Below are 21,341 nucleotides of genomic sequence, written 5' to 3' on the forward strand. Positions count from 1 at the left end.
GAACAGAAATGTAGTGTAGTGAAACCACTAAGGGACAGTTTTATTTCACTAACACCAAACACTATTTTAGCCCATGACATGAAAATATGGATGTTTTCAGCTTAGGTCTCAAGGTGATCAGGAATTTTGAGAGGCAGGTATAAGCAGCTTACTTGTTGTCTTTTTACCAATTAAACATTCTCTTTCTTTTCTGTTAAAAGACTTAGGCTTGCCTGCCAGTTTTTCAGTTTCAGCAGTTAAGTGTCTCTAAAATGTGCTATCTAAAAATTATGTAATGCAATTTACATGTTCAATATTTCTCAAATATTAAAAGTCAAAAAAAGCTTCATTTACATGAAGGACCTATACCAGGCATGACAAAGGCAGCATCTGTTTCTAAGAATGACCTGAGGGCTGTAGAATGACCTGTCTGCCCATAGACCTCCTGTAGCACTTAATGGGGAAGAAATTTAGTGCTGACTGATTTGGTAGTTCACTACTCCTAGCCATTTGATATCCCATCAGACTAAACTGAACAGTATATATTTCATATGGCAAGATGACAGAGTTCAAAATTAATTAATCTATTGGGAGACAAGTGATGGGATTTTTGGAGTTGAGTGGGGGTTTTTGGAGGGATTGTTTTTGAGTTGTGGTTTGCCTAATCTTTTATTGAGTGCTTCATATGAGGCACACTTTTCCTTGGAAGTTTTGTTTCCAAAGGCTGATGAAGTACACATTACATGAGCTACTTTTACCTACACTTTTGATATCTGAGTTGCTATCCAGTCAGACAACAAAGGGAAGGGCATTTTATTCCTTGTTTTGTTCTCATCATCCTTTTTATCCTAGTCTGTCACTGTTTTTTCCCATCTCTTCCTTAGAGGAATGTGTTGTTTGAGTGAAAGAACTAAACTAATAAACAATGAGCTGAATATCCATAGCCTACTCCATCTCTTGGATAGCAGAAAACAGTGGCTTGGTTGATGCTGTTTTCAATCCTTTTTGCTCTAACTCCAGCTGAACCAGCAGGTTTGGTAAAGAACCGGTGGTATGTAGTAGCGTGGTGTATTTGCTCATACTTTGCCAGCCATTGTGTGGTTGTATTGCAGAAGGCCTGCAATTTACACTGCACTTGGATTGTTAACAGAGTGTCAAGAAGAACCAGATAGAGCATTTAGGAAAAGGTCCTGAGAGATGAAGCAAGAAATTGGCCATTTGAAGGCCCGTCTGCTTGCAGTCTGATTCATAATGTAAAGACCAGAGAAGTGTTTTGACAGATGCTCTTTTGTTCTTTGCAGTTATGCAAGCATAATGGCACTAGCAGAAAAACTCTTTATGTTTAGATCTCTTCAGGTTTCAGGATGAGGTTTTGAAAGATGATAAAATTTTTACCAGAGGTCTGATGGATTTTACATCTTTAAGGTGTTACGTATTGTGTGAGGGAGAAAAAAAGAAAATATATTTGCTAAATGAGAGTGGGCATCTTCTGAGTGTCTTTCTGTTAAAAGCTACCTAGAAGCCTTCTCTGCATAGGTTATCTGAAGAGTGTGTAGAAGGCCATAGAGTTAAATTATTGATTGAAGAAGATCACATTCATAATTTGAATCAGTTTTTTGAACATCCCAGTCTAGGTATGTGTACCTTATGCAAAAATAGTATTCTGGACAGCATTATCTGTCTACATGCAGTGTCACGACTGACGCTATGCACCAGAGCTGCCTGTGGCTGCCTTTTTTTCAGGTGATGCAAGCTTGTGCTGCCTACGGGCTGCAGTAAATTCTCAGCTCCTAGTTTAATTGTTTCAGTGTTACTTGTTGTCTTCTATAAGTAAAGAAAACTTTTCTCAAATCTGAATGGTTATCTTAAAGGGTGTGTGAATTTAAATGTTCCTTTGTGGAAGGAAGGTAAGTACAGAAAACTTTTCTCAAACCTGAATGGTTTATCTTAAAGGGTGTCTGAATTTAAATGTTCCTTTGTGGAAGGAAGACAGGTTTTGGTTACCTAGCTGCTTTCCCCTGGCACAGCACAGGGCACCAGCTGCCACTAACAAAAGGAAAAAAAAAGTTTTTTTTTCAGAATTGTAGTTCTGGACTCAGCTCTTTCATGGACAAGCTTTGGTTTGACTGCAGACAGAAGCTGCCTGTCTTTGATGCAGATGATGCAGAATGATAGCAGAAAGCACTATTGGGCAGGTGTTTTTAAAAGGCTGGTATGGTTTCTTACCAGATCACAGATGTGGCCTTGGAGCAGTTCTTCCAGCTGTTGCAGTTGGGTTTTTCTGTGAATTCTAAGTTTTTTAGAAACAGCTTGAGGGATAGACAGGATTGATGCCAGAATGTCTGATGGCTTTCTGTGGATTTCCTGGAGGATTCTAGATGACTACTTCATACCTCAGTATTTATGCAAGAGTCGGAATGGAAGTGCCACATGTTGCACTTGCTGAAGCTATCCAGCAGCCCTCCTGCCCAAATTCTGCTACAGGGATGCTGAGGTAGCCAAAAATCCCCTAGCACGTCCCATCCTTTGTGCTTACCTCTAAGAATAATCAAACAGCTGAGAACCTATTTAGGGATCTGAAGCAAAAGGCTTAATTCCAAAATTAGTCATGCCTCTTAGTAAACGTTAGGTATGTGTGAACTTCTGTGATCAGAAAAGCAGTGCTGTGGACCAGAACATTTTTGAGGATGTCTCAACTATTTATATTAAGTCTCTACTGGTGCCTTTTCTCTATCTGTGCTACTGTTCGGGTCTCTTCTTCTCCTTTTGTCTTGGAAGGGTCATCTCTCCCTTCTCCTCTCTGAGGAGGAGTCCTTTGCTGATTGCCTCCCAGTTTTGAAAATAAAAGGAGCATGGTTAACCAATCATAAAGCCAGAGGAAAGTGGTACTTTTGGGTGACTATGGCACTTCTGAGCTGCCATAATTTCCTCCTTGTAGTCAGCAAATTAGTTCAGGTCTCTTGACCTGCAGAGGTCTGTGTAGCACCCAGGAAGTACCTGAGGTTTTTAGATTGGTCAGAGTTGGTGCTTGTTTGCACATTCACATTGTCATTACATGTTGCTGTACCCAGAAAGTGGTGGAGGGAGGTGGCAGAATTTTACAGGAACCCTTTACTATCTAGAGTCAGTGGACTCCAGTGGTGTCTGTCAGCATGATAAACATCATGAATGCTCTCCAGACCCAAAACTGGTAGTTTTATGGGAAAGTACAGGAGCCTGTCACCAGCCTGAAGTGAAGGCGGGTCCTCAGACCTCATTAATTTCTCCTGAGGCTTATTCTGGGACAATGGATGCCACTTGTGACTTTACAATTATGTGTTCCATCACTGTGTGGTAGAGGTATACATCTGCAGTGTCTGTGAAGAAGCAGTCAGTCTGCAGAGTCAGCTATGGAATAAACCTTTGTGTGCAACTTAGCCCAACTCTAACAAAAGGCCTTGAAAGGAGGCAGTCTTGGGTCTTCTTGATATAGTAGATTTTATATGTTCAATCTTGTTATCTGGCTTATTTTGAAGGCTTAATGTTTTCCAGAGTCAGAAAAAAAATGAAGCAAAAAACTAGCTCTGGGTTTGGTTTTTTTTGTGCATGAGAGATTTAATTAAGATATTGTCACGGTTCAGTCTTCCCTGGAGCAGAAATCCAATATTTGAAATGAATAACCTGCAGCTTTTGATTGTTACTAAAACTAAAAAGCTGTTGTCGAAAGTTATAAAGCAGACACAAATGCATATAGAAAATAAAATGTTAAAACACAGGTAGTGAAACAATTCTTAAGAATGACCTATATAAGTGTTCTAGCAGTTGAGACTACAGGCAATCCTCAAGTAATTCTGTGAAATTTTAGTAACACTGTGAAGTATTCTTTTTCCTGCAGTAATGCTTCCAAATCCATTTCAGCTTGCAAATTGCTTTGAGAAACTTGATATACACTGAAAGTGAGATGAGATCTCATTTATTACATAAGTAATACTGAATTTTTAGGAATCTATTTTTCTTCTCAGGAGCTGGATAATTCAGAGGAGAAGAAGAGTGTACTAGTAACAGCTCCAGGACCTACTGCAGCTTCAAAGAGTGTTGTGGAATTCGCCAGTTCTTCACCAGCTCCCAAAAAAGCCCGGGAGGATAACAGCCTTGTGCCTCTTATCATTCCTGTGTCTGTGCCAGTGAGAAAAATTGACTTGCAGAGCCTTGAAAAGGAAAAGTCTGAGGATGGAAAGCTCCAGAGAGGCCAAACAAATGATCGAGCTCCTTGTGAAAGGAAACCTTCTGTGATAGTCACTCGGAGGCGATCTAATCGTAATACTAACATGGAGACCTCGGGTCAGGTACGGATGGACAAGAAACCAAGGATGAGCCGCTTCTGTTAGATTTTATCACACAGTTTTTAGCCATGAACTTTTCTATTACAGTAGTTTGATCTCAAGGCTTGAACTTGGAATGTACGTAGTCCAGGGATTTTATGATAGTGTTGACATATATTTGGGCATTGCTGGCTTCTCATGAGCTACAGCTAATGCTAGTAAAGCCAGGCAGCACCTCACTAAATTCACTAAACAGTGAATAAAGCCAGATGGGCAGTAAGACTAGAATAGTAGTCTGTCTGTGTTAAGAGTGCTTTCTTCATACATACATAAATACCAATAAATTCCAAGTAGTGCACATATCTCTCAATGGGAATAAAATCCAAAGTGAAGATTTATTCTCATGCAATTGAAACCTTTTACTGAGTTCTGAAGGTCAGTACTTGATTGTTCCCCTGCAGCATAGTAGTGATGAGTGGGTGGGTTGATATTTTTATTTCCCTTCTCTTCTATCCAGAAGTACAACAGAATGTTCAGATACCAGAGAAATGGCAGACATCTGGGGAGGTTTCTCCGCATTTAAATGCTTGATCATTTAATAAAATACTGTTACATTTTCTTCTGTTCTCTTACCACTATTTGGTGTCACTGTGCATCTGTACCAGGATTCTGCTGTGCTTTTTTGTTCTCTTTTAAAGCTGCCATGAAGGCTGGACCAGATGTACATGAATTTCTTGTAAAATATAACTTCATAATCACATGAGGTAGAACTGCTACCTAGTAGTTCCTGTGTCCAGTCCATTCCATTCCCTGTGTTCTTCCTCTCACTTTCCCCTTCTGCTAATTGTTGAGACATCCTCCAACTGTCCTATCCAGATTTTAAGCTGCCATGAAAAAATGTTGTCATCTCACTGAAGTTTTTCAAACAACCTGAGGTTTCAAATTAAATCAATAATGCAATTTTTTTTCTAATAGCATGAAGATGCTGTTCCAAAGGATGAAGCAGAGGGCTTTGCCCGAAAACCAAAGCAGCGTCCAAGACCCGAGCCACTCTTCATACCACCAAAAGCCGGCACCTTTATTGCACCACCTGTGTATTCCAACATTACTCCATATCAGAGCCACTTACGGTCACCTGTCCGTCTGGCAGACCATCCTTCAGACAGGAACTTTGAGCTACCTCCTTACACTCCTCCCCCAATCCTTAGTCCAGTGAGAGAAGGATCTGGGCTGTATTTTAACGCTATCCTCTCTTCAAGCGGTCATTCAGTTGCACCTCCAATGACACCCAAAAGTGGTCACAGAACTCTGCTTAGATCAAGTAAGTTTCATTTTAACCTTACTTTCTAGTGTAATTTATGATTAGGAACTGTGGAGCATTAGGAAGAACATCATGCCCTTAGAAGGTGTGTTTGTGTGAAACTTGAGCTTCTTCCTTATTGTTTGCGGGGCTGGAGCAGGGAAAATGCACTGTTGCTCCCTTTGGGCATGGATGGTGAGATGGGTTCACAAGCAACCTGCAACTCCCCCTGCTGACGTGCTTGGGAATGAAAAGTCAGTTCCTCTCCCAGACTAGTGTCTTCTTCAGCTGAGGGGAGGAAGGCCCTGGTCATCTGAAACTCCTTTATTTAGCCTGGGGGTACCTTTTTTCAGAGATGGACAGCTCTGATTAGACTCACAAGCTTTGTGAAAAGTAAATCTCAGGTGTGAAGCTGAGCAGTTCTTTCTTCTCATTGCAGATAGTTCTGAAGTTACCCCTCCGATTCTTACGGTAGTGGGGGAAGCGACCCCAGTCAGCATTGAACCGTAAGTAGACAGTAGATTCCGGGTCTCTTAGCAAAAGTGCTTCCTTGCTTCCTCCTAAACCTTCAAGCTGCTCCCTGTGTGACCGATGTATCTCTTAGAAGCATTAAAACTATTCTTATTGGTGGTTTAAAATACAAGTTGTCTTCATTAAAAATTACACCATATGATAAATAGTGTTTGTTTGGGCAGATGTAATTCTGGTGACACTAACTGCTTTCTATCGATGCTCACTTGCCTCTGGGCTGAATTACAGTTAGTTTCCTAAAGGGAAATCTGTCCTGTGTTGTAGTATATGAGCACTTCTTTGTATGCTGTGTGCTTGCTTTAGGGTGGGAAGATGATGCTCCTTTAGAAGAAGGACAGAATGTCCTTGAAAAACTGGGTTTAGCTCTCACATGGACTGGTCTGATCGGTCGCAGGTGTGTTGTAGCTGCAGCAAAGCTGTGAACACTTGGCTCTCCCCTGGGCGAGCTCAGCCTGAAAACGCTACAGCCAGTGGCATATGGGGTGTGTGCCCTGAGCTAATCAGACTTGTTGGTCTTTAGCTGGCTGTGTGCTGGGAAACCTGTGGACACAGCAGGAGTAGGGAACAGAGTCTGGAGATGCTGAAGCTGGAATTGTGAGCTTAGGCTTGGTGTCTGTCCTCCTAAACCTGAGCAGAGCTGCAAATGTCGCTGCACAGCCTTTGCCAATGCTCTGGGAGTCTTATCAGTTCAAGCTCAGTACTGCAGAGCTACAGCAAGGTAGTGTAGTTCCAGTTCATTACTATACCTAATTAATTAACTCCTGCAAAATCTAATCATGGAGATGCATGGCTTGGAAGCAACCATATGGCATCCACATGGCTCTGCATCTGACTGTGCAGCTTGTCCCATAACATTTGAGATACTTGACTCAAGCTTTCCCCAGGTAAATACAACACTTCATTTGCTTTTTATCCAAAATGGTTTGTATTTTAAAAATGGACTGGAACATTTGTTGGAAATTTTTTTTCTTGCCCTTTTTCCATTCAGCCTTCTTGTTTGAAGGTCAGTTTTCTGCACTTGTCACAGCAGCCTGTCCTAAGCAAATGTTGCAGTTGTGAATGAATGTAGATTTTTCTTGTAACCTTTGCAAACCTCCTCTAGACCAAGCCCATTCATTGAAATAAGCACGTTTATTGTTGTATAAATTTATTTTGGAAGTTGTCTAATTAATCTTTTTCCTGTTGGTTCATTTCACATTAATCCAGGGGAACTTCTTGAACAGATATTTTTTGTGTCCCTCTCAGGTCTCGATCTTTGACCTCTCTATGGTGCAATTGTCTTTCTTGTGTCTCTTGGCTTAAATTGCTGAAGTTAATGACATAAAGTTGGTTGTGATTTTAGTTGTGTGTGAAAATGTTCATATTTTCAAATTAATGTTGCTGGTAATTTCAAGCCATGGTCTCTTAGTGCAAGTTCATTTCCTTTTGCCGAAAGGGAGTTATGTGCAGATTTGTCTTACTGTCATCTTAAGTCTTACTGAACAGATGCTTATGGAAGTAAATTGCTTTAACTTTTAATGACAACAAATTATTAATCTGGTGTCATTCTGTGTTTGGCAGCACAGTTGTGATCAGTTCTGTAGACACGTCTTCCTTAAAGAAAATGTGGCAGGAAGCACTTTTTTTTAGATGAAAAAAATGTTTAATTGGCTTTCTAGTCTTGTCAGAAGTTGACTCTAACTTGTTATTACCCAATATAGTAGTCTTAATTGCTTGTGTTTTGCCAAGCCTCCTGTTAATGCTTCTCAAAAGGCTATCTAATTGCAGTGATTTGAAGTAGGAAATGTGATAATGAAGCTTAATTCTTTGTGAAATGGTACAATAGGCAGCTGTTGTCACAGATCCTTATGTCCTACTGGTTTTGTAGTTCAGTTGCACCAAAGTCTTGGGGTCACTGCTAAAGTAGGCAGCCTTAAATACACCTGTGGTGCATCAATGTGAACTGCCTTCCCAATTTACAGCCTCAGTTCTAGATGTTGTCACACTCCCATGGTGCTCCCATGGCATCCTAGGAGCACCATTGGTGCTTACAGCCAAGAGCTCTTGATGTATTGAAATCTAGACTTCATCAGTAAAGGAACAGAAGAATAATACAACTTGAATGGATCTCTAGAGATCATCTGGCCCAAGCCCCTGCTCTGAGCAGACCAAATTTAGGTTACCCAGGTCAACTCTTGCAGTAGAATTCTGGTTTTATTTGGGCGTTGCAGGTACAAGATATAGTTTTTATTTTTTTCTAGCCCAAAAATGTTATATTCCAAGTTCAGTTTCAAAATGAAAAGCAACTTTCAAGAAGGCCCACATTTTTTCCCTGCATATCTTCCAGTTATCTCTTTCTTTCTCAGAAGTGAGGTCAGAGGAGTCTGTGTCCTGAGACACGAAATCTCCTAAATTTCCCAGTGCAGTTTCTACTGCAAAAACACCTTTTTATCTGTTTCCAGGTGACAGCAAAGTGTCAGCATCAAGCAGTCATCCCTTCTAGGGCAGATTATAATCCATAACCCTTTCCTCCTCTGTGAAACTGCATGCCGTAACAGTAAGCAAGACTAATCACAATGAGTAGAAGACTTCACATGAGCATTAATCTGCAGTCCATCTCAGTGTGTTCTGAAAGGAGGGCTGGTTTACCAGGGTGGTTGTTTGGATTTGCTTTCTTAGCAAGGTCTTCTCAATCTTGCATGAAATCTCTTGCTTTTCATTTTTAGTCTGGATTATGCTTTTACTGTCCAAGATGAATAGCACAAGTGAAGAAAAACCAGAAAATTATATAGCATTATAAACAGATTTTTCTATCTGTAAAATACTAAAAATCAAGCTTCAATGTTTTCTTGGGGTTCTTTGTTCTCTGTTCTTGCATGTTCCACTTCAGTGTGCATTTGAAATGAAATTACTTTTGAGAACCAGATCCTGAAACAGTTATAGCGAGGGGCATCAGAGATTGAACATTTTCAGCTGCTTTAGTTCATCCCTGCCCATGGCTGGGATTTGAAATGTGTCATGTGTCCCTGTTGCTTTACATTCAACAGGTATTGGAAATAGTGTTTTTGGGGGAAAAGACAGGTAGTACATGGCAGCCTGTCTAAAACTTCCCTGCTTACATCATTCATGCTTGATGTCATCTTGCCATCACCTACTGAGAGGAAGTTAGCCTCAGTCTGTGCATCGAGCAGATTCTGAAGGAAGGAATCCAAGAAGGAATCCCACCCCACTTGTGTGGAGCTACTGCTGAATGGGTGATGAAGTTAGGACAAGTGTATAGGGCAGTTAACTTCTGCATTGCTTTGTTTACACATGGACTGTTCCCCTTAAGGACATCCGGATCTGCTATAGATGCAAAAAAAGCAGCTTGCAAAATATCTTTTTATGTGTGTTAGAAGTCAGTCATTTTTTTGAACATGGGCTTTTCCAACACATGACATCTTATGATGCAAGTGTTTAGTGACAATACCGAAATGAGGAATTGGGTGGAAAAGGGAATTAAGATATTTGCTTCTTCTCCTTCCATACCCATTTCCTCCCGTTTGATAACACAGTCTCTTAGGACTTCAAAACACCATATTGAAGCACTTGTTAGTATCTCTCTGGATTTTTGTACAGGTTACCTGTTGTTTCAAGGCTTCCTCACTCCTTTTCCAAACTGCTTTTCATAATAGACATGTGTGTGTAATTTCCAGAAAAGTCTGGAGGTTGGCATTTCTTGGAAGTTTTGTGATTATTCCTTATTGCACTAGATTATGCTCTTTGGTAATTGTGCGAGGTGTGGGGCACCAAGCCAAGACTTGAGAATTATAGCAAACCTTGCCCTGGGCACAGGGAGTTTTACTTTTTTTCTAGTGAAGCAACTCCAGAATTTTATCATCTTCTGGGCACTGCCTGATCTGCTCTCTCCGAAAAAGAGCTCCTTTCTCTATACTTCACTACATCAAGAGCGACCAGTGTGGTTGACTGAGGTCTGAATGAGGAACATTTTGCAATAAGTACATAGTGGAACAGTCTTTCAGTGGGGGTTCTTACCCACCTCTGTGCACAACATCACGTTTGCTAATACAGAGTAGAACCTCTGTGGATGGTCACTTGACTAAAAGAAAAATGAAGTGCTCTGTGGGTTGCAGGTAGTGAAAAATCTGCCTGCTAATTCAGATGTAAAAGCATGAGATTGCTGCTGAAGGGATAGGATTTGGGTTTGGTACAAAATGAGCAATACAGGTTTCACTGTTTTATATTTTTGGTTTCAGTTGTTAGAAAGAGTACCTAGAAGACACCAGCTTGTGTCAAGGTCATAAAGGACTAAATTTTGATCCTGCTTTGAGTGGGAAGTTGGACCAGATGGCAGTGTTTAGGTTGAAAAGGACATTTGGAGACTCTGGCTCAGTTGTTGGCTGACAAAATGTTAATACTAAAACAGGCTCACCTGTCTTATGCCTGAGGAACAAGCTTGCTGTAAGAGGACCCTGTATGACAGCCTCTCAAAAAGTGAATATTATTGGAAGCTAATAACTGTTCTTTGAGCAGCTATTAGGGGATGCTCATTTAAATACAGTTTCAATCTATGCTGATAAAAAAGTGGAAACTGGTAATAGATATAAAACCTCTCAACTTCCAAGTTATTTATGTAACCTACAACACTGTTGGTGTTACATGCAAGAGCCTGCATTTGTGTATGCATTTGTATATGCATTTGGTTCTTCATTATGTTTCTAGCAGAGATGGAGACTTCCTGGATATTGTAAAGATGGCCTGATTTAACATTTTTCCTTCTCTGCAGGCGAATAAATGTAGGAACTCGCTTTCAAGCAGAAATCCCATCACTCCAAGACAGATCTCTGGCAGAAACTGATGAACATAAAGCAGAGCTGGTGTGGCAGCCATGGGGTGACTTGGAAACCAACAAAGTCACCCAAGAGAATGGTAAGAAGGTGGAAGGCTGTTGAAGAGGGCAGAGTTGTCGCAGTGGTTGTAGGGGTAACCACATACTTACTGTAGGCATCATTAAAAATCTTTCAGAGCTGCCATTCAAGTGACATGTTTGAGTGGTCTTGAAAACAATTGTAGGAGCAAAACTTGTTGATCAGCTTGCATGTATGGGGCAAGGGGAGGCTAGTAGGATTGGTTCTTTTAATCGTGAAAAAACTGGGACTCTTGCTTCTCTCAGGCCAAGAGCAGCCTTTTGCTCAGTGAAGCTTCCTTGGTTTTGTTAACATTTGAAAACCACACACACTCAACTCCTGTATTTTTGAGGGATGTTCTAGATGTAATAGTATTTTTAAAAATCAAGTTGTAGTCTGAAGTCAGGATGAGAAAGCAGGAGTTGTAGTGGCTGGTAGCAGACCTGGGGAGCTGACTGCTTCTGTTACACATGGGTTGTGGCCTGTGTAAATCCTGAAGGGAAAAGGAAGTGGGGAAGCTTGGAAGAAATATTTTTGAATGAGAGAGAAAAAAGGAATTTGTGAAATGGAAATTCACAATATAAGAGTGGATTCAAGAAATGTCTGAGGTGAAGGGAGGTGGGAAGACATCAGAGCTGAGAGGAGATGAGCAGGAAATTCCATGTGTAAATAGTGCTGCATGACCTTGTAGTCTAATGAGTTCTGGGGTCCAAATTTGACCCAGATAAATTTGCAAGGGCATTCAGCTTCTCTGAGTTTTACTTTGTTATAATTATTTCTCCTTCAAAAAAGGTAATTAATCATGCTAATCCTGTAGAAAGCTTCATTTTAATCTTCTTTTCTGATTTTTTTTTTGGTACCCCTGTGGAAATAGTGGAAAACCTGCTAGCTGCTGCCTGTTCAAGCATTTTTCCTGGGGCTGGAACCAACCAGGAGCTGGCGTTGCATTTCTTACATGAAGAAAAGGGAAGCATTCTGGTAAGTCTGCCCAGCTGTTCACCTCAATGTGGTCAAAGATGTTAAGGAAGGTCAAGTAACCTGTCATCCTGAGAGGAGAGCCTTGCAAATTCCTTTCTGGTTCCCATTGTTTGGTGTCCCTTGAACATCCCTAATGTGGGTTCTGACTGATGTACAGTGCCATGTGCATTTACTATCTTTTCTATTTCCAACTTGGGCATGTTTGGCTTTTTAACAAACACACTGACAGTCTATCAGGGCAAGTGAGCCAAGACTACTAAATGAATTTTAGATGTTGTCTTACTGGAAAGGTTACTGTGTGGAAAGGAAAAATAAGAGGCTGGGGCTGAAAGCTGAGTCAGAGGGCAGTGTCTTGCACCTCTTTGTTTTGGTAGATCCATTTGACTTCTCTGTCTGTGTCTGTAAAACAGCTGTGCTGCTAATTTTATATCAGTATTGTAAGACATGATGCACTTTCATTATTGCCCTTTGACACCCCTGGGATGTAATGTCAAAGAGCAGAGCAGAGCAAACAGCAAAGCTTTGTCATCTTTTTATAGTTCTGTGACTGATTTAACCTGACACAAATCAGCCCTTTGTTCAGGAGTATCCCACACTTTTGCCTGGCTGCTTGTTTCCCATCCCCTGACACTTGTGAGACTGCATGGACTTGCATCAGAGAAGAGATCAAACAGAAAGTAATTTTTGTGTATGTGTTAGGTTTCTGACAGCCCATCGTTGTGAATGCTGCTGTTGGCATTAGGGAGGAGCAGGACTGCCTCTGACAGCAGGAGCTCATTGTTCAGGTGGTTTAAACTGCCAGTGGAAGCACGATTCTTTTGTCTCCTTCCTACAAAATTTGAAAGCTTTCTGGTTTAAATGAAAACTAAAAAGTAGCTTGAGAGGTGGGAGTTTTGTGTGTGTAATCTTTCAGTCACATGACTGCTGTTTTATTTTGAAATAATGCTTAGTCAAGTAAGATTAACAGATTACAGTTACTTGGATATGTAAGACAGGTATCATTTAGGGCAACATTTTTGGATATGTGTGTAATAGGCCTTTGGTTAATGAGAGGGAACTGATGCAAGGTCTCTATCTGTGGAATTAGCTCTCTCCTGGTACCCTGGTGGTTGTGTCAATTCACATTTGAAGAGGTGCCAAGAATGTACCACTTGCCTCTGGTACCCAAGATGAGATGGGCAGTCAAGAATACAATTTTTAAAGTTGTCCCAAGTGGTAAACTGTGCTCTGTTTCTTTTCTGTTAGCTTGCCACAGAAAAGAGGGGATTAACAATTGCCTGATCTTTGTTTTTAATACCCGAAACATTAAATTAATTATTTCACTTGTGTTTATCCAAGGGAGCTCTGACCAAACTGCTGTTGAAGAATCCAGTGCGACCACCTACCCACCCTTTGGCAGATTATCACTACACAGGTTTGTTGATCAGAACAATTCTCTGCTTATCATACAGGAATTTTTCTATCCTTTTCTGATTTTTTGGGATATACTCTGTTACATTACAAGAAGATGAAAAGAGCAGTCCTCTCTTGTAACTCAAATGATGGCTTGCCAGAAATTTTGCTTATGCAAATTATGACACTTTGAATGTAAGAAACATTCTGTTTCTTCTTTCTTATATTCATAAGAAAATAAGCATCCTTCTGAACATGTGCATCTGTATTGGAATAGGTATGAGTTCTGATTTTCTTTTTGGGGAAAAGGGAAGGTAATCCCTTGTGCTAAGCCATAGAGAATGTAGAAAGATAGACAGTATGTACAAGAGAGGCTGTGGTAACCTTGGAATCATAGCCTCTCTGGTGTGAGTTTCCAGGGTGGAGTTAAGCAGGGGTTTTATGGGGAATAGTTTTCAAGTTTGCTGAAGAAGCCTCAGTCAGCTATGGATATGTTAGTGTTTCTGCAAAATTTAAATGCCATAAGCTACCTTTGTTGTCTTTCACCTAATTAGAAAATCATCAGCTGTGTGACACTGACTTCAGTGATCTGGAGTGACCCAAGTCACCTGAAAAAGCTGATGTAAAGTGTTAGAGAGATGTCTAATAGCTGGTGCCATAAAGCATAGAAAATACAGTTCTTCATTATTACGCATTCCTACTGTAGTTGTTGGCAAATATTACTTGAATAATATTTTAAGGAAGGAGGGGATTCAAAAATGTGTTTATTAGAGGTAAGGAATATTTGGGGAATACTGGAGATGTAGTAAATCTTCAAGTATAGATTGCTGCTGAAAGAGAAGATCCTGTTCTTCTGCCCCACCATTACCCTACTATAAAATCTTATGACTGGGTCACCATGAAGTGTGTCACTTCACCTTGCTTGGGCAACATCTTCGTTCATCTAATTGAGTGGTTTTTGCAAGCTGAGCTGAGTTAACTTGTGGTGATGAGCACTTGGTCTAACATGAAGTGTTGAGAGGAGAACCAAGGTGGAGCAGTAAGGGAGGAGTTAACAGCAGTCTGCAGTTTTGCTGTAGTAGGCTCGAGGAGAGACTGCACCCTCACATGTGTGTATTAGTCTTATTTAAGGCAAACATGAAGAAAAGGTATGTAGAAGAGTAAACATTTGAAATTGTTTGGGCTTCCATTACAACTTACTTTTACCTACAGGATCAGACAAGTGGAAGGTTGCCGAAAAAAAGCTATTCAACAAAGGCATTGCAATCTACAAGAAAGACTTTTTCTTGGTCCAAAAGCTTGTAAGTTACTTTTGTTTGTTTGTTTTACGTGATACATTTTTACATGCTTGTTGAACATTTTGTACAGGAAGTTCAGTCTTGATTTTTCTGAAATCTCAGTTTTAAGCATTAGGTCCCGCACTCAAAAGATTTCAGAGAAATGCCAGCATCCAGCACAGCATGAAATCTCACCAGAAAGCTAGAGCGATAATGTTTGTATTGCTTAACCCTGGTATTTAAACTGCATTACTTCCATTAGTCCATGCTGCAGGTACCTCCTCTGCAGAGCACATTTATAGAGCACTGGCAGTGTTTAACTTAAATGGCTTGCTGATAAAACTAAAAAGAAACACATCTTTGCTACTGATGGGGAGGACCAAAGAAGGATATGAGAATGATGCATCCTTTAGATCTCTCTTTCCAGTGTTGTGACAATGATAGGAAAAATGATCACTCCCATGTTTTGATGAGGGATGACATGTCAGCAAGGGGGAAATCACTGAAGGAGAGTGCAAAACCAGGAACTGCAAATTTGTTTATGGAATAAATCCCCCAAAGGCATTTAAATTGCAGAAGTTCAGAAGTTAAAAATATATTTCAAACATTTCAGAGAAATCACTGATGCAGAATATGTAGATGGTCACAAGTCTGTGCTGATCATTGTCTACCACCATATGCCTACAAAATGCACGTGGCCAAAACGGGAAGGGGCTGCAAACCTTCACTTCCATTTTTGGATTGGTATTCTGGTCTGGTCTTCTCTGAAGTGCTGCTGCAAAATAAAGCTCCTCCATAAAACTGAGAGGCTGCTGTCAAGCCTGATAGCGCAACTGGAACATTTCAGAGGCTAAGAGGTGCATTAAGCTTACAAAGTTCCAGGTTCTGTCACCTTTACATTAACCAGCTTTTCTTCGGAAAGTTTGTCCTCTAGTTCTCAGTGAATAACAATGGCAGTAGAGGATAAGTTGTGGGATGAGGCAGACAGGTGAATGTGACACAGAAAATGAGGCTTGAACAGCAGCTGTGGTGGAATGGAAACTACTAAGGAAAGAAAATAAAAAGTGTATTTATTGCACCCCTAGTAATTACTTATAAGTGTTTTTAAAATCATGTAATCCATTGGACTTCTATGTTTTTTAAACAACAGATAAAAACCAAAACAGTGGCTCAGTGTGTGGAATTCTACTACACATACAAGAAACAGGTGAAAATTGGTCGGAATGGGACCTTAATCTTTGGGGACATTGATGGTGCTAATGACAGATCTATGAAAGATGAAGCTGAAGTTGACATCAAGGTAAGTAATTTCCTAAATTTCTCTCATCTCTTTTGGGCTGTGATTTGAAGTCTTGTGTGTTGTCTCACTTACTGGTCAAATCAAAAGCACAAACAATCTGGCTTCTCCACAGAAGTCCAGACTGACAAATTTGTGTCCTGTGTCACATAATATCATTTACCTATAGACATCAAAATTAACAGTTCCTTTATCTTCTGGTGAAGAGTTCCCATAGGTTTGCACGTGTTCTTCCTCTCAGAAGGGACATCTTCAGTGAGGAACAGGGGAATGTGGAGGAGGAAGAGGAAGAGGAGGAAGAAGAGGAGGCAGAGGAAGGGTTGGATAACAGAAAGAGGAGTGCCAATGCTCTGAAAGATGAACAGACACTACAGGATGGTGTAACAGTAAGTGCTGCATTGTGCATGTTGTGCATGCTACCTTTACTCTGCAAATGGTTTAGAAAACAGGTGGGCAGTTCCAGATCCAAAAAGTTTCCATCTCTGACTTTTTCTGGAGCAATCTTTTTCAGATTGGCCTGAGGTAGATCAGAGTGTTACTATCAATCAGACTGTGTGCTGTGATGGGAGAACTGGGATGTGTAAGGTGGAAAAATGCTATGTATTCTTTGTGACTGGCAGACACAGAGGGCCATGATGAAAATGTCCTTAAAATAGCATGAAGATTTTATCATTAAATGAAAACTTTGTCTGGAATGAGTGAAGCACAGCAGGTCAGCCACTGTCTTCCTTCTGATGGTGGGTTTAAGTGTCACTTTGCCTCAACTCTTCTCCTCTTTGCAAAGGCCAGCGACACCAATATGAGGAGTCACGAGGCAACTGTCACAGGCAGAATTGGGAGGAAGCCAAGGGAGACAACAGTCAAGCCTCGAAAGCCTATTACTGCTCCAGTGCAGAGGAAGAAGAGGAAACAGAAGATAAAACCAGATGCTACCAGTAAAACACAAAACACAGAAAACACATTTCCATGTAAAAAATGTGGCAGGTAAGACCAACTCTGCTACCAGCAATAGTCACAGAATCACAGTAGGGCATCTCCTGTGGAAGCTTTTTCTCAAATGAGCTTTCTGTCTATATAGGCCATAGACATTGGCAGTAGTTCTAATGAATTGCTGCCCCACTAATACTTGCAATGGCATGAGATACCACCTGCATTTCAACTGTGTACAGCAGTTGGTGTTAAGCTGCACTTTCAAGCAGCTGCTGTGTTGGCCCTCTGTAATGTTTACATTTTTGTAACAATTTTTATGTATTTGCTAGATCACATATAAAGAACATGGTATAGACTTAAGAACAGTGGTATAGAAACACAAGACACTGCCATTGTTACAGCAGCAGCTATTATGCCAGTAGGCACATAGTTCATCTGGTTACATTTGCAGCTGTCTTTGGTGCATGTCAAATATATTTGTATTTCCTCACCAGTTTTAGTAATTTTTGTAGGTCTGTTGCCAACAGAATCAAACTGTCAAGAAAATTCAGTTCCCTACATAAGTTGCTTACTCTTAAAACAACAGGACAAGCAGACAAGGCTTCTTAATCAAGTCTGCAAAATCCAAATAGTTAATGGTGGACTGTGGAGGAGCAGATCACAGAAATGTAGAGTCAGAAGGAAAAAGCTCAAGTATTTTGAGCTCTGTGGACAAGGCTCAGGAGTGGCATTGGGCCATCATTTGCCTCCCTGCTTATTGTATGGTAGCAGCAGAAATGGGTATGCCTGAAAACCAGGGCCATGTTGTGTTAAGCAGCACATGCATAATTCAGATAGCAGCACTACCCCTCCGAATTCAGAGCTGAATGAGAAATGGCCACAGTAAGAAATGAAGCTCAGGATCCCCTGCTAGCATTGCACCTTGTGCTAGCACGTGCCAAGCAGTGTTTGCCATAGGTGCTCTGTCACAGTGCCAGCAGGAGTTCTGGAGCTGAAGCTTATGAACTTGAGGCCAGGAGCAGCAGAAGCTCTTCCAGAGAAGTGTTGAAGGAGGCCATAGGAGAGGCCAATGCTAATGTCCATGTGTGCCTTCCTCAGGGTGTTCTACAAGGTGAAGAGCCGCAGTGCTCACATGAAGAGCCACGCAGAGCAGGAGAAGAAGGCGGCGGCGCTGAAGCAGCAAGAGAAGGAGGCGGCAGCGGCGGCGGCGGCAGCCCGCAGCCAGGCCCAGCAGGAAGAGAGCAGTGACACTGGGAGCAGCAGCAGCGGGAGCAGCAGCGCCAGCTCGGATGAAGATGGAGAAATATAGCAGCAGACCAGAAGTGGAGGGAGTAGCAAGGCTGGACCCAACCTCCCTCTCGGTGGTCTCACTTTTTTTGCTTGCACTTTTCTTACCCGAACCATCTGGTTTTGGTTTCAGTGCTGCCATTTCCTCATGCCACATGTTCCACTTCACCTTGCCAGTACTGACCACACCAGAATGGTGGATAAAAAGATTTGTTTCAACTTGGATTTTTTTTTTTCTTAAGACTGATAAGATTTCTATTCTATTTATAATGATATCCGAGGTACATCATAGAACAATGTCACCTGCAGTGGAAGTAAGTTCTCTCAGGTCAGTCAGACCTTTATTTTTGTTCTTGTCAGGAATCTTGGTAGTAGGACTCTTGGACATAAAGGTTTCCAGACTGGAGCAAGAAAATTAAGCTCTACTCTGAGCTAAGTGTATCCAGTTACTGTGACACTGGTGATTTCTAGTTGTTTCCTTTCTCAGCAAGTTCTTCTTCCTTTTATGCTTTCCTGCCTTTCTTTCTGAGCAGCTATTCAGGCAGACAGCAAGTTTTGTGGAATGATGGTGTGCACTTCATGTTTCACAAAATGAAAAGCAGGATGAGCAAGACACTCTTCTTCCTTTTGAGAGGAAGTTTTATTTTTCAAACGGAAGCCTGAGGTCAGTTGTCTTATGGCATTAAGAACATAGCAATGGATATAAAAATACCCTGTGGGATAAGAGTAGCCACAGGCCTTGCAGGTTGGCTCGTCTTGGAAAACAAAATAGTCAGCCTTTGATTAACTTAAAGGAGTCTGGGCTTCACAAGTGGAATTTGAAATGAAAATTGCTGGGTTTGAATTTACATAAATGGGAGCAAGTTTGTTAGTGAAAATGAAGCCAGATCTTCTTGTGTGCTAGATTGTGTGCAACTCAAAAATGGGAGGAGTGGAGTCTCATCTCCAGCAGTCATCCCTCTGTGAATGCTTTTACCTCTCAATATCCTCTTCTGTCTTGTAGCAGCCCTCATGTACTCTTTGAAATTGCCATCATCAAGCTTTCATGGCAGGGCCTTAGTTTCCCAGGCAGTTGCTGTCAGACAGTATGTACAGGAGAAGCTTGTCACCTATTTGCACACCAGTGGCAGGGCAGTGCTGCTTGCTGGGTTGTCCTGCTATGAGCTGTTCTCTTTGCTGAAAGGCTGATTCTTCCTTCAGAACTGACACAAGCTAGTAGCCCAAAAAGTCTAGTCACCAAAACCTGCTCGTGAAAGAGAGTTAAGAAGTGGCCCAGGTGACAGATGTTAAATTTGCACAGGATTGTTCCATACATCTTTATAGCCACATTAATCATTATTTTGTAAGGATGCAGAGAATCACTTGTGCTTCATGGCCAGCTGGTGCCATCCTGTAGCCTGGCTGCCCAGCTTCCTCCCTCCATCCACTGCTTAGGAGCAGCACTGATCTCCAGCTTTTCGGGTGCTGGCACTGTGTCAGACCAGACAATACTGAAGGAGCTGTTCGCTCTTGTCTTCCCCAGCAGGGATCCAAGAGATGTTGTTGTACATGAACTACTGAGTGTGCCTGACTGGCAGATTTTTTAAATTTAAATCTTGACCCTTCCAGCTGCTAGATAAATTCCTGGTTAACTATAGAAAGAGGCTTTAACTCCAGCATGTTATCTGTCAGTCTTCTTGCCCTGTAGTTTTATGCAACCATGATGGCTTCACTCTTTTGTTTGGGAGGCTTTGTATTGTACAGCGTTTGCTTTGACATATCTATGCCTTTGCATAGAATCCTTTTTCTGAATAGCAAAAACAGTTACTACTCTTACAAAATCAGGAGGGACATCATTAAGGACTGCTCTCTTTGCAAAGTTGACACTTTCACCTGTAAGTGTTCAATTTTCTGTCAAGATTGTATTTTTCATTCCTATCAAAACTGGGGTTCCTTTCAGCATTTGGATGACTGTTCCATGTTCCTACATTGAATGGATCTTGTTGACTAACCAAGAAGCACATGACACATAGTGAACTGTTAAAATAATTCAAAAACGGCAACAAACTAAAAGCTGCTTCTTTAAAAAGAAGATTAAGCAAATCAGTCTTCCTCTTAAGGATTTCAGTGTTGATTTTTATCTTTTTTTCTTTCATTAACTGGGGGAAATGCTTGTTTGCCATTATCTTAGAGCCCTTGGAGAGAATAGAAGCTTTAGCACACTGTGTCAGGAGAAACAGTAGGTGAAGAAACTGCAAGCATTATTAGCCTTCCAAAGGCCAGATCGTTGTCTGATTCTCCCTATTTTAGGAAACTGGTATCATTTTTCCTCTTCTCAAGGACAAGCTGTTGAGGTGCTGGTTAGAACAAATCAGAGATTTTCTTTACTTGCATAAAAATGTTGTGTATATTATGTGCTGATTCCAATACTGGTTGTTCCTCTCCCATCCTGCTGCAGTTTAAGTAGAATGGAACAGGAAGACTGGATACAGTCTGTTACTGGAAGAAAATCAGAAAAGGGCTTTTCTGAGGATAACGTCTATAACAGCTGTGGGTCAGCAGGGCTGACCACAATCAGGTAAATGTGCTAAGTAAGTGGAGTCAAGTCGGAATGTTTCTGAGCATACTTCCAAATTGCTGGTAGCTATACGGCAGGTTCCAGCCGGGCTGAGCCCGGTGGGGTGCCGTGGAGGGGTTTTGGAAATTGTCCAATAGTAGGGGTCAGGGGAAAGTGACCTATAGGCTTACAGGGAGATAAGCAGTGGCCGAAAGGCAGAAGAGAGGGGCTTCTAAGGCCCAGTCATCGTGACTTGGCATTTCCTGGCTCAGGCTTCTGACCGCCAAGGAGGCCTTGCAGGCCCTGGGCCTGCTACAGGTAGCTACCAGAAAACTTCTTTTCTGGCGTGGTAGTAAGTAAAACAGCTCCTCCAAGTGTCATCTTAAAAGACAGAGAAGCAAACCAAGCCTTCTATTCACTGGCTTACAGAAGGAGTTTGGAATTGATCCTGCATTTGAATTAGAGCTTGCCTACTAGCAAAAGTTGGCAGAGAATTGTTTTTTAAAAAAAGAACAAAACCAAATCCCAAACAACCAACCCCCAATTTCTGTGGACAAAACATTTAAATGGAATTTGTCTAATCGGGAATGAGCTGTGCTCCTACTCTTTGTGGGGGAAAAATAACTTGAGTGGCTTTTTACTGCAGC

General features: G+C 41.3%; 1 protein-coding gene across 3 annotated transcripts in view; it reads left to right on the forward strand.

Moving 5' to 3' along the window:
• Window positions 1-20,824, forward strand: part of MIDEAS (mitotic deacetylase associated SANT domain protein) — a 52,170-nt gene extending 31,346 nt beyond the window's left edge. For all 3 annotated transcript variants that reach the window (XM_041427702.1, XM_041427712.1, XM_041427721.1), the window contains exons 3-13: window positions 3,981-4,304; window positions 5,256-5,601; window positions 6,020-6,086; window positions 10,877-11,019; window positions 11,872-11,975; window positions 13,314-13,389; window positions 14,580-14,668; window positions 15,795-15,944; window positions 16,148-16,327; window positions 16,726-16,925; window positions 17,970-20,824. In XM_041427702.1, coding sequence (XP_041283636.1) covers window positions 3,981-4,304; window positions 5,256-5,601; window positions 6,020-6,086; window positions 10,877-11,019; window positions 11,872-11,975; window positions 13,314-13,389; window positions 14,580-14,668; window positions 15,795-15,944; window positions 16,148-16,327; window positions 16,726-16,925; window positions 17,970-18,180 — 1,890 coding nt within the window. In that variant the 3' untranslated portion in view covers window positions 18,181-20,824. The remainder of the gene's footprint in view (window positions 1-3,980; window positions 4,305-5,255; window positions 5,602-6,019; window positions 6,087-10,876; window positions 11,020-11,871; window positions 11,976-13,313; window positions 13,390-14,579; window positions 14,669-15,794; window positions 15,945-16,147; window positions 16,328-16,725; window positions 16,926-17,969) is intronic.
• The last annotated feature ends 517 nt before the right edge of the window (window positions 20,825-21,341 follow it).

This window comes from Onychostruthus taczanowskii, unplaced genomic scaffold (assembly GCF_017590055.1).
Source record: "Onychostruthus taczanowskii isolate IOZ18803 unplaced genomic scaffold, ASM1759005v1 scaffold1, whole genome shotgun sequence".
Classification (NCBI taxonomy): Eukaryota; Metazoa; Chordata; class Aves; order Passeriformes; family Passeridae; genus Onychostruthus; species Onychostruthus taczanowskii.